The 14,068-nt window shown below is 35.1% G+C and overlaps 2 protein-coding genes across 5 annotated transcripts in view; one reads left to right on the forward strand and one right to left on the reverse strand.

Annotated features, from left to right (window-relative positions):
- Positions 1–14,068, reverse strand: part of LOC111055362 (host cell factor 1-like) — a 119,428-nt gene that overhangs the window by 34,573 nt on the left and 70,787 nt on the right. The gene's annotated exons all lie outside the window — the stretch shown is intronic.
- The window catches only part of LOC111055363 (lipase 1-like), a 41,134-nt gene that overhangs the window by 19,681 nt on the left and 7,385 nt on the right, over positions 1–14,068 (forward strand). The window contains exons 6-7 of one of the 4 annotated variants that reach the window (XR_005572628.1): positions 318–429; positions 10,259–10,340. Coding sequence is in view for 2 of the 4 variants with exons in the window: in XM_039438913.1 (XP_039294847.1) it covers positions 10,259–10,340; positions 11,266–11,294 (111 nt within the window). In the remaining 2 variants the exon portion in view is untranslated. Of the gene's footprint in view, positions 1–317; positions 430–10,258; positions 10,341–11,265; positions 11,359–14,068 lie in introns of those variants that run through there. The other 3 variants (XM_039438913.1, XR_005572629.1, XM_022342550.2) reach the window with 3 other exon arrangements.

Here is a 14,068-nt window from a genome sequence, read left to right on the forward strand (position 1 = left end):
ATATTATATAATAATAATATATCCGACCGTGTGTGATCGAATATTGTACGATGCTCATTGAAATACATGAGATGTTCAATGTCAATTCAAGTCAGTTGTAATCAGTCGCTCGAGGCGAGTGGACGTCGAAATCAGTGCTCTGATAAGTGAATAGTCTTGTTTCATCGTAACCTCACTTTTGTTTTTAAATTACCGTACTTCTTAATTACGTACATAGTTTTACAGTGATGGCGCAGTGTTATTATTGTAACAGTTCTCTGCCAGATACGGATGATTTAGTGACATGTTTTGGGTGTAATAACAAGTTCCATTTCCAGTGCAGTCTCAAAGAAACAACATATCGCCGAATGTCGGAGGATGAACGAAAAAAGTGGCGTTGCTTCCATGTATGTAAGTATTCGAAAAGCGCTAAAGGGAGCACATCTTCAGGTAACTTAACTACTAGCGATAATCTTGATGAGCAGGACATTCGTACACTCCTCCAACTATTGAACACTAAATTGACCAACATTGAAACTACAGTGAATTCTGTTCAGTCGAGTCAGGAGTTTTTGTCCGCTAAATATGATGAACTACTTGTAGAAATAAAAGAGCTACGTACTGAAAATAAAAAACTGACAAGTGAAATAGCCAAAATGAACGCACAATTACGGGAAAAGGATAATCACATCAACGATCTCAGCATGAAAATTAATGACCTTGAACAATACGGTAGAATAAATAACTTGGAGATTCACTGTCTTGAAGTAACTGATAAGTCTCCTCTCGATGATCTAAAACACATAGCTGATAAGATAAACGTGAAATTTAATGAAAGTGATGTGAGTGCTGCGCACAGATTGCCAATCAGGAAATCCACCAAAAACTCAACAGTGAATTCTCCACCTGTGCTGATTGTGCAATTTGTCTCAAAAATTGTCCGAGCTGAATGGCTCACCAACGGACGAGCAGCAAAACTTACTAATAAAGATCTGGGAAACTCGTCTGATAGGTCTATTTACTTCAATGAAAATCTCACAGCGTTTAATAAAAGATTATTCATGCAAGCTAAGTTATGAGCAAAACCACTTGGCTACAAATATGTATGGACCTCTCAGGGTAGAATACTTACTTACTTACTCCGTGGCTCTACAACCCATTGAGGGTCTTGGCCTTCCGCAATATGCCTCTCCATTCGTCTCGGTCTTGCACCTTTCTCCTCCAACCTCTGATACCCATTTCTTTCAGGTCATTCTCTACGTCATCAATCCAGCGCATTCTTGGTCTTCCCTTTAATCTTCTTCCACCTGGATTCATTCTGTGGACTTTTTTCGCACTCCTGGAGTCACTCATTCGTTCAAGGTGTCCCAGCCAGCTAAGACGCCTAACTTTTATCTCACTCACAATGTCTGGGTTTCCGAAAAGCTCTCGTAACTCCTGATTAGTACGTATCCTCCATTCTCCATTACTGAAGATAGGTCCATATATTTTCCGGAGGATTTTTCTTTCCCAGACATTAAGTAGTGCTTCGTCTTTTTGAGTTAGGACCCAAGTTTCTGCACCATAAAGCACTACTGGTCTAATAACGGTGATATATACTTGTATTTTCACTTTCCTAGTGATGAGCCGGGAATTCAAAAAATGTTTCATGGCATAATAGCATCGATTACCTGCTGACAGCTTTGCTTTGATATCTACCTGCACTTCATTTCTATGTGTTATCATAGCACCTAAGTACTTGAATTCGTCAACTCTTTCAAAGATACTATTGCCCATCACTAGTTGCCTTTCGTTTTCTTGACCATCTATCCTGCTGTTGAACATGTATTTTGTCTTGTTTGCATTTATGGTGAGTCCTGTATTCTGAGAGCCAATTTCCAGTTGGTTGAAACCTTCTTCCAGAGCTCTTTTGTTCCTAGCAATCAAAACCACATCATCCGCATATGCCATATATTGCAATGTTCTATCCATGATTGTTCCATTTGGATTGACAGTCAAGTTTCGCATTACTTTCTCCAAACTTATGTTGAACAGCATTGCTGATAAAACATCTCCTTGTCTCAGACCTTTGCTTGCCATGAAACTGCTAGATAGTCTCCCTTGAACCTTTATTTTATATTTAGTCTCTTTGAGTGTCATTCTGACCAATCTCACCAGCTTACAAGGTATACCAAATTCTATCATAGCTTTAATGAGATTATCTCTTTTTATGCTATCAAATGCTTGTTTATAGTCTATGTAAAGTTGATGTAGACTTATATTGTACTCATAGCATTTCTCTAAAATTGTGCGTATTGTGAATATATGATCTGTACATGATCTGTTCGGCCTAAATCCACATTGATAGTCTCCTATTATCTCATCCATATATGGTATCAATCTCTTGGCAATTATTTTGGTCAATATCTTATAAGCAACACTTAACAAGGCTATTCCTCTGTAGTTTGTGCAGTCGATTTTGCTTCCTTTTTTGTGGATAGGGCATATTAACGCCGTGTGCCAGTCTTCAGGCATTTCTTCTTCTCTCCAGATTTGCACTATCAAACTATGTAATGTGCTGAGGAGCGCAGGGCCACCAGTTTTGATCATTTCTGCCGTGATTGCATCTTCTCCAGGCGCTTTGTTGTTCTTCATCGAACCAATGGCTTCTTCCATTTCATGTAGTTGGGGGTCGTGGCTGAATGGTTCTGGACCTATACGGGTGATTCCTTCCATTCCACCATCCTCTTCTGCAATCTCTCCAAGTAAATCACTGAAATATTCTTTCCATCGTTCAATGACTTCTTCTTCGCCACCAATGAGGTTGCCTTCCTTATCTGTGCAGAAATTTGTTCGTGGTTGGAAACCAGCTTTTCCTTCACGTATCCTCAGGTACATCTTTCTTGCATCCTTTGTTTCAGCATATGCCATGATTTCTTCCAGCTTCCTCTTTTCAAAATCTCTTTTCTTTCTACGGCAGACTTGTCTGGCAGACGATCTCTTCTCTTGGAACAGGTTCATTGTTGCCCTTGTTCTCCTATTCAACATACTTATTCTTGCCTTATTTCTCTCTTCAAGGGCTTGTATGCATTCTTCATCTATCCATGTATTTCTGACTTCCTTTCTCTTGTATCCGATTGTCTCCTGAGCACTCATCACAATACTATGTCTCAGATTTTTCCATTTCTGTTCTGCTGTTGTGTCCCCCGCATGCTGGTATTCTTCTAGCTTATCTTGTAATCTTTGTTGGTAGGCTTCTTTCAGACTTTGGTTTTTGAGTAGCTTTTTACAGTCGAACTTTAAGGGCACGCCACACCAAGCTCGCTACCGCGGCGGTAGCGAAGTTTTAAAAATCGCTAGCCATGTATTCAGGTTGAGCGCGCCACACCGAGCTCGCTACCGCGGCGGTAGTACGGCGCACTACCACCTACGACCGCCTGCTAGGCGATTCAACAAAACTTCGCTGAGAGGTAGTACGGCGGACAAAGCGAGCTCAGTGTGGCGCGCTCAACCTGAATACATGGCAGGCGATTCGAAGAGGTAGCGCATGCGCACCTCTCCTGCTTGCAACACAACGCAAATAGTACGTCTCGCCCCCCACTACTAGACTCACTACTCGGAGACTACCGCTAGCAGACGTTTTTCGGTGTGGCGTGCTCAGCCGAGAAAACTACCACCAGCGGTACTACCTCGGCGGTACTGGCGAGCTTGGTGTGGCGAGTCCTTTAGTTGTTTCTTGCCTTTGGAGAACCCAGTGTTATTTATTCTTTGCCTGTATTTCAATCTTATCATGAAGTGATCTGTGTCACAATCAGCTCCACGAAGACTTCTCACATCAAGGATATCTGAGCCGTGACGTCTGTCAATCATAACATGATCAATTTGATTTTTTGTCCGTCCATCTGGGGATAACCACGTCATTTTGTGAACGTCCTTGTGTTTAAAAAAGGTACTACTAATGGTCATGTTGTTTCCTCCTGCAAAATCAATCATTCTCAGGCCATTCTCATTGCTTTCATTGTGTAGGCTGTAGGGTCCAATAGTTGGCCTGTAACACTGTTCTCGTCCAAGTTTAGCATTGAAGTCACCAAGGATTATTTTAACATCATACTCAGGGGTATCTTTATAGACATTTTCCAGTTTCTCATAGAATTGATCTTTATTATTTCCATCTGCTTCATTGGTGGGTGCATGAACACATATCAAACTTATATTAAAGAATTTTTCTTTTATTCTCAGCAAACAAATCCTTTCATTTATTGCTTTGAATCCTATAACTTTGTCCTTAAAATTCTTGTGTACAAGAAATCCTGTTCCAAATGTGTTATGGTCGTGTCCACTGTAGAATATGGTATGATTACCTAGGTCCATTATTCCATTCCCTTTCCATCTTATTTCCTGTAGAGCTACAATTCCAATTCTATACTTTTCTAGTTCTTGTCTCAGTCTCATTGTGCTACCGGCTCTATTTAAACTTGTGACATTCCAAGAAGCAATCAACATATCTCTTCTTCTCCTCTTTCGTTTTTCCATCCGTTTCCTAATCAAGTCATTGTCTGTTTCCAAATCAATCCTGTAATTCCTGTCCTGTTCCGAGGCACATTTAGTGGTTTTCGTAACGTAGTTCTTTTTACGGGGTAGGATTGTTAGCCCTACCCCAACCCCCAACCTGGAGGACCAGTCCAGTTTTTCTTTCACGGTGGCTATTTTATTTCACCACTACCCCCCGACGCTGCTGGCTGCAGGGCCGGTGAGCATTCCCCGATTCCAACGGGGACGCGCCCGATGGAGGTAACTGGCAAGTCCCCACACGGGCTCAGGGTAGAATACTAGTAAGAAAAGAGCCCCAGGCACAAGTGATCCGTATTAAGGTTGAATCAGATCTCGATAGAATCATATGATAAGATTACTTATACCTCTGCACCAATGTTCAGTTTCAAGATTTCCGTATTTCCTTTTACAACTCACATTCTACTTTGTGCACTGGGCTTTGTATTATTGTTCTATTATTTGTAATTCAAGTACCTACCATTGTTATTTTGAAAATCTGGAATTATTCATTCATTATTAACTTATCAACCATACAGTCATGATAGATTATGATTTTCCAATTGAGGAGACGGTTTTGCCTTGCAAGGCGTTTCCAACTATTGATAGCTGGCTTGCTGATTAGAGCATTCCTTCCTCTTTATCACTAGAGATTATTGCTCCGTTTAAAATTATCTATCTTAATATTAGGTCACTGAGACAGAATTTCAACGAACTCACTTTAGCTGTCTGTAATGCTAATATCGATATAATTTTTTTGTCAGAAATCAACATTGATTCTAATTTAAGTAGTCTTTTTCAAATTAATGGGTATAGATCTTTATACAAATGTGCCCCTAATAGATTATATCATGGCCTTGCAGCTTTCATAAAGAATAAAATAAATTTCAAGGAAATCACTGTCAACTTCAATGTAATAAATTTAGAATATATTATGTTAGACATTAAATTTAAAAACGTATCTTTCAATATAATCAGTTTGTACAGGCCACACAGTTTTCAAAAAGATAATTTCATCTCTGATCTCGAGAAACTAATACTTGGAGTTGATAATAAAGCGAATCTTATCATTTTAGGTGATACAAACCTAGATCTTTTCAAACAAAATGATCAATTTGTACAATTATATGAATCGATGTTATTATCTTATGGTTGTAAAAAAGGTATATCTATAGTCACGAGAGAAGAGCTCAGACAAAACTTGCTTACTCAAACTTGTATTGATCATTTATTTTTACGTCTACTTAGCAGTAATTTTAGTTCAAATACCGGAGTAATAAATGTAAAGATCTCTGATCACTATATTGTAGGTTGCAAAATTCGATACAACCCCCAAATAAAATCCAATCAAGATAAAGAAGAATTTAAGACAATCATTGACAGGAAAAAACGTTCATCCATTTTAAAACAGAGCGAATGGAATAGTTGTCTCTTATTTTTCTCACCCAACTTAGTATATGATAAGATAAAATTGAATTTCGACAGAGCATTGAACCAATCTAAGAAAATAATTCGTATCAAAAACAAGAAATCCAATAATTTCAAGAATAACTGGATGACTGAAGAACTTTATAATAAACTTAAAATGCGAGATGTCTTATTCAGACGCACCAAAAGTAATCCTTCGAATTCAGAATACAAAAATGAATATCAATCTTTTAGAAACAAACTAAATAAAGAAATAACACATGCTAAGAGAAATTATATAATTAAAAATTTTAATGACTCTAAAAACGATATTAGAAAGAAATGGAAGTGTATAAATGGAATTCTGGGAAGATCATCGGATGTGTCTGATGATAGAGTCCTAAACAGTTTTTCTATTAAATTCTCAACTCCCGACCAAATTTGTTCTGCTTTCGCCGACTCTTTTATAAAAAATATCAGGAATACTTCTCATTCATGTCCACTGATTCTCGATGACTCTGTCGCGGTCCCACCTAATGTAAATTTCTATCTCAGAAAAGCTACTGTTCAAGACATTAAACAAATAGTAAATAATATGGATAAAAATAAATCACCTGGTTTTGATGGTGTGGGAGTTTTGGATTTTCATATCCTTGACGACTATCTCTATATTCCTCTATGTCACTTGATCAACTTATCTATCTCAAAAGGAATTTTTCCTGACTCAATGAAGATTTCTATAGTTAAACCAATTTATAAATCTGGTGCTCGTGATAACTTTAACAATTTCAGACCTATATCTAAATTGTCAGTACCCGAGAAAATTTTTGAAAAATATTTATTCACACACTTAAATAAATACCTTCTTCAAAATAATATTCTTTCCAACTCTCAATATGGGTTTCAAAAAGGAAAAAGCACTGAGTCCCTTCTCGTAAATTTTACTAATAAAATGAACAATCTGCTAAACGACAGATATCATGTTCTTGCACTATTTATTGATTATTCTAAAGCTTTTGATACCCTTGATCACAAGATATTACTGCGAGAATTATCAAATATAGGAATTACTGGCAATGTATTGAAGTTATTCAAGAGCTATCTGACTGATAGATATTTCATGGTCAACCTGGGTGGCAATCACAGTGGATTACATAAAAATGATGATTTTGGTGTAGCCTACCACAAGGAAGTATTTTAGGCCCGATTTTATATAACATCTATGTAAACTCAATTTCCAGTGTAATTAGTCATGGAGAAGTACTAATGTATGCAGATGATACTGTTCTGATAGTTGGACATAGAGATTTGAAAACAGCCCAGCAATTGATCCAACTGGATTATAACAGAATCCTAAGATGGTCCCACGACAGAAATCTAATTGTTAATAGAAAAAAAACTGTATTAATGCACTTCAAGTCTCCCCATCTGGGATGCAATGAAATACCAACAGTATCAAGTCATGACTGTCATTGCCTTTATTCAAATGCTTTTCTAACTTGCAAATGTCCGCCTCTAGATCTAGTGAATAGCACCCGTTATCTTGGTATTATAATTGATTGTAGCCTGAGATGGAATCCTCATATCGATCACACTGCAAAAAGACTTCAAGCGCTAAATGCAAAAATTTATTATCTGCATAGAAACATCACTCCCGACTGCTTGTATCTAATTTATAAGTCACTGATGGAACCTATTGTTAGATATGGAATTGAAACATGGGGAAGTGCAGCAAATTATCTTTTAAAAAGAATAGAGCGAATCCAACTGAGAACATTAAACTGTATAACAACCAGAATCCCTGTCTTTATTATTGATCCAAACAACCTACAAAACATCTATATATTTTACCATACCCTATCACCCAGAAATTTTTACTTTTACAAACTTATAACACTTTTTAAATGTAATTTTCAGTATAGATTTCTTGCTCCTGCCGCACCTTACAACTTGAGATTTTCATTAATATTCCTAGTCCCCAGATTCAGTAATGTATACGGCAAAAGATCCCTCCACTATGTTCTTCCCTACTTATTCAATAGACTTCCCCAAAATATTCGAGACTACACTAAAAAGGACATAATGATGTAACTTAATATTAATGCGAACACACTAAACTTATAATTTATTATATACTCAGATTATCTATAATATATATTATTATTATTGTTACTATTATTTGGCTACACAATTACCAGCGAGTTTTTATATTATTTCTAAGTTCTGGCTGGCTGAAATTCTATTTTTCTCATTGTTGACACTGCCGCCTGCCTCAGCGATGAAATGTTTTATCAAGATAGTGTGAAACAATCCTTCTTTCTATTTTTCTTCTTCTTTTTCATACTTTTCAGTTGATTTTTCTTATTCAACAAACTTTGTAAAGTTATTTTTTAGTTTATACTTTCTTGTTTTTATTACATTACATATTGTCTTTTTCTTTATTTATTTCGAACTTCGAATGTCATAAAAATTCCTAGTAAACTTACCTAATTATGTTCTTAATATTGTTTTTGTGATTGGGCACCCGCCGAAAAACCTACAGGTTTGGCAGGACCCTAAATTGTTTTTTTGAAATTGTGAATAAAATTTGATTTGATTTGATTAAAATTTGATTTGATTTGATTTATTATTATTAATCCCAATCATCATGGAGATATTGGTTAACTTCCAAGTGGAAGCTAAGCTTACTATAGTAAGGTGAACGTTATAGTGTAATGACAGTATTCGATTGGTGTTTCTTCAATTCTTGTCTAACATCCGTCAAAGCAGATAGTGCTATTCTTCTCTAGCTCCTAAACGATGAAATATAATCAATAAATAATATGTTTAATCTCAATTATGACATTTATTATTCAATCATTGAAACATATATTTTCTTGACGGATAAAAAAAAAACAAATTGAAAATTAAACAAAACAAGAATGTAAATTTCAAACAAGAATTTACTGTTAATATTACATCGGATAAACCGGTATTAGCTGTTCTCTATAGAAGGCAGTAGCATGGCAAAGAATCGGCGGTTCTCATATATTTCTACACTGCCATTATAACGTGGACCTCACTATATTTGAAGTGATTTGATAAATTTGTAATTGTGTTGTTATGGAAGCAATTTTTGGGAGAAATTCTGTATGCTTCCATGTTTTTCATAAATAAATAAAGGATATTGAACAATACTATTATTTCCATGGAGGATAGCTGATACCGTACTGGTAAATCTGATATATTAAGTGTTCATTCTTATTTAAAATTATCAATTATCGGTACATTTTATTCAGCAAAAAATACATTCTCCAATGATTAAAATAAAATCTTCATAATAATTAATATTAAATATTCTGTGAATTGATATTATATTTATCTCTTAATTTATTGTTAGAGAGCGTTGCGGAGCTAGAAAAGGATAGTGGTATCTGATTTGTTGAATGATAGACAAGGATAGCAACCCATGTTACCTTTATTTATTGGATAGAGCAAACAATACAATAGTTGGAAAAGGAAAAACAGGCTATTGCCCAAAACGTCTTCAATTTTCCAATTTTGTATCAAATCGTCCAAATATTATGTATTGAATGAAAAAGACTAAGAAATTGTCAAAAAACACAGATTTATTGATACTTAGAAAGACCGGTTTCGGCTATCACACCATTGTCAATCTCTGATAAACTGAGTTTAAAAAGAGAATTTCTTAGTCTTTTTCATTCAATATGAATAATTACCACAATATCAACTTCTCAACTACACAAAAAGTGGAAAAATATTATGTAGGTTATGTCCTACATGTTAATCAAATACTGCCATTATAACGTGGACCACACTACAGTATAATAGATTGAATTAGCCAATTGTTTGGATCAATAAAACCTGATTCACATAATGAGCTATAAGTCAAGAGATGAGAACGATATTTGCTTGGAAATTTCAAAGTCTCGTGATTAATGAAAAAACTCTATACACCGCACATCAATAATTTATAATAACAACGATATTTGTTTGGAAATTTCAAAGTCTCGTGATTAATAAAAAATCTTAAAACACCGCACATCAATAATATTTATCAACTTACAATTCATTTATAACGTATTTCACAGTGCTATATAGGCCTACTCATACATGATCCACTATGAGATACCTTTTCCTCAATCAATTTATTAAATCATATCACGTTTTATTGAATATAGCTCGCAGTTACAATGCGAGTCTCAAGTGCTTGTAGATAAATTATTTGACATACTTCTCCCTGTATAATAATTTATAGGACTTCTGAATTTCACATAGCTTTCAATAGTCTGATTATTGGCAGCTTTTTTATCAGTTTTTTTTAGAAAAAATATGTTTTTTTTAGGAATTGTGGGATAGTTTCTTTAGAACTGCTCTAGCGGGCGGGTCTTCCAAAGCTGTAGCTCACTTTCTTCAAATATCTCAGAGTAAGTTTACTTACAATAAATTTATTATAAATTAAATTTGGAATTATTTTTAAATTTATTGATTAATTTAGGCATAACCAATGGCACGGAATAAACAATCTATTTATGCATAATTTTTATACTCTCTATGATAATAATCGTATGGCTTTTATAGGTGGGTAGTTCCTGACGGAAGTTCCACCTCACCTGAATATATAATTTGAGCCGTCAATGAATACTCTATAATCTCTGTAGACAATAAGCAATCTAATTATAAATATTTTCTCTGTCAATGCTTAGAGATGGTTCAAATTCACTCTCAAAATGAATCAGAAAGGGAAAAATATAAAGTTTATAAACTCAATATCAATGATAATTAGTATTAAAAATTAAATAAGGCTTCACTTTCTTGGTAAGGGCTACTCGTATTTTTTGCAAAAATCATAGCACCCTTTTTCAGATTTATTTTAATTCTCACATGTTTCATCTTATAATGTAATTTTCAAGTGAGTGAATGAAATAAGAAAATCATTCAAAACTAAACTCACTTGAAAATGAAATTATGAGGCAAAACACGTTGTGAGAAATAAAATAAAATTGTAGGAAGGATACATTGATTTTTTAATTTCCACATGATTACGAGTAGACCAATCAAATTGTATTTTTTCAGGAAACAGCCCCGAAAGAATTTTTTCTCGTCGATTTTGTATATATATATATATTTTTTTTTTGTCGATACATGTATTTTGTATTTTTTTGTCGGTTTATGTATTTTTTCTCGTCAATTTTGTATATATTTTTTGTCGGTTTATGTATTTTTTCTCGTCGATTTTGTATATATTTTTTGTCGACTTATGTATTTTGTATTTATGTATTTTTTTGTCGGTTTATGTATTTTTTCTTGTCGATTTTGTATGTATTTTTTTGTCAATTTATATATTTTGAGGTGCTGAATTCGAATCTGAAATTCGCTGACACACCTAGGGGCGGCTTCAACCCTAAGATTTTTAATCTTAACGAATAAGGCTCACTTTCTATAGGCTACTGCCGTGCTACCAATTTCTCCTTAATCGGCTGGATAGCATTTAACACCTATTAACCTAAGGATAGTTGTCGGCTCCAATGTAATAGATTCTTGATAAACTATGAATGGATCTATCGCCTATGAATGAGAAATCCAGTTTTCAGAGCAAATGAACTTATAATCTTCAGATGAATTTTTGCAAAATATTATACAAATAGACAAAGAATTATATCTTATAAGCCTAAGTTCTAGAGTTACTACGAACTAAAATACTTATCTAGCTTACAGTTGAAAAAACAGTGGCTATTGGCTTGTATACACACAAATCAAATTATATGGACAAAATAGAACACTATAAACTGTTTAAAACTCAATTTAAAACATTAATAAATTCACTTAAATGGAAAATGATTCAGAGCAAAAATTTACAACACACACATAGCCAGCCATTAGTTTCAGAGAGAAAGAACAGGCCAAAAAACAAGTCAGAACAGAGACACCTCCAACGTTACAGACACGTCACCAAAAAATTATAAATTACAAGTTAAGAATTCACATTTTATCTTTGTTCTCAATAAAACTTTATTCTGAAACTATTATTTTAAATTTTCATATATCATCTCGATTTAAGTAAACCATCCATCTATCAATTCCGTCAACCCAGCCTCAGTGCAACAATCATTTACGATAAAAAATTCTCAGTCGAAAAGTTTGTCTGTCTATCGATGACTCTGATATTTACTATAAAGTTCCATAGATCTCGAATTGAAGATTCGATTCCAATGTGAGAAAAAATGTAATATTACAAATACCCCCCTCTTGACATAAAAAAATTTTACTGTTTGAAAATTTAAAGAAAAAAAATTTACATTGACCCTAATGAAAATTTTGAATTGTAAATTCGAGAACAGTAACAATTTTTTTTATAAAAACATTACATGTCAACTATAATTGAAAATTATTATAAAAATTCATCAATAGCATTTGTTATATGTTTCCAAACAATATTTCAAAGTATAGAATATAAAAATTACTTTTGATTTAGCTTTATAATTTAAAGGAAAATATCTCAACAGAAAGTTTAATATGTAAAGAATAGTTTTTTGAAATTGCACATAAATTTAATAGATAGAAAATTAATTTTTTATTGCATAAAAAAAATTAGTATGTTGAATAAAAAAAAATTATTATTATTATTATTTATTTTTTTTTTTAAATGAATTGATGAATTGTTACATTTAATTTTCACATAAAATTTCAATAAATCAAAAAATGTTCATTTCTTTCACTATTGACACGGTTGATTTTATCGATGCACATTTTGGAAAACAGTCCGTTAAGGCACTCAGTATGATTTTCAGTTAAGTGTGACTCCAGTGTGATGACATCAGTGTTGGGCTGATCTGGATACACGTAGTGTTGGGCTGATACTTGTAGTCGACTGATGCATATCAAACTCGATACAGGTGACATCTCAGTTAGCATTGCTTCATGCTTGTAGTAGACGGCTGCATACCAAACTCGATACAGGTAACATCTCAGTTAGCATTGCTTCATGCTTGTAGTAGACGGCTGCATACCAAACTCGATACAGGTGACATCTCAGTTAGCATTGCTTCATGCTTGTAGTAGATGGCTGCATTCCAAATTCAATACAGAGTCACATAAATTTTGTATCATATTTGTAATTATACAATGTACATTTCAGGCTTGAAATGACAATGTAATTCGTTTTTTGGAAAAGAGATAGACGCTGCATACAGGATTAATTTAGGTAAGGTTTGGTTTTTTGATACTTTCAGTGTTCAAGGTTTAGAGTTCTGCATACAGGAATAATTTAGGAGAGGATTTTTTTTTTGAATCAATTCTTTCATGATACTGTGACTGTTATTTTGAATTCAAAGTTGCAAATGTGAACATGGATGGCAATTACCTCCAGGTAATGTAGTAGTGTTGAAGTTTGAGATACAAAGTCAGCAATAAGCGTTGGCATTGCTATTGGCGTATGCTTTGGTGTCGGCATTGGCATCAGCATTGGCGCAGGCATAGGCATTGGCGCAGGCATCAGCGTAGATTTTGGCATTGGCATCAGCATTGGCACAGGCATAGGCATTGGCGCAGGCATCGGCGTAGATTTTGGCATTGGTATCAGCATTGGCGCAGGCATAGGCATTGGCGCAGGCATCGGCGTAGGTTTTGGCATTGGTATCAGCATTGGCGCAGGCATTGGCATCGGCGCAGGCATCGGCATTAGCATTGGCGCAGGCATTGGCGCAGGCATCGGCGTAGATTTTGGCATTGGTATCAGCATTGGCGCAGGCATAGGCATTGGCGCAGGCATCGGCGTAGATTTTGGCATTGGTATCAGCATTGGCGCAGGCATTGGCATCGGCGCAGGCATAGGCGTAGATTTTGGCGTAGTTATCAGCATTGGCACAGGCATAGGCATTGGCGCAGGCATAGGCGTAGATTTTGGCGTAGTTATTGGTGTAGGCATAGGCATTGGCGCAGGCATCGGCGTTGGCGCAGGCATAGGCATTGGCGCAGGCATAGGCATTGGCGCAGGCATCGGCGTAGATTTTGGTGTAGTTATTGGTGTTGATATTGGTGTAGATATTAGTGTAGGCCTCAGCATAGATTTTGGCATAGTTATTGGCGTAGATATCAGCGTAGATTTAGGCGTAGTTGAGTCACACTAGTTCGTAAATCACCCAAATGTTCTTAA

This window comes from Nilaparvata lugens, chromosome 12 (genome assembly GCF_014356525.2).
Source record: "Nilaparvata lugens isolate BPH chromosome 12, ASM1435652v1, whole genome shotgun sequence".
Classification (NCBI taxonomy): domain Eukaryota; kingdom Metazoa; phylum Arthropoda; class Insecta; order Hemiptera; family Delphacidae; genus Nilaparvata; species Nilaparvata lugens.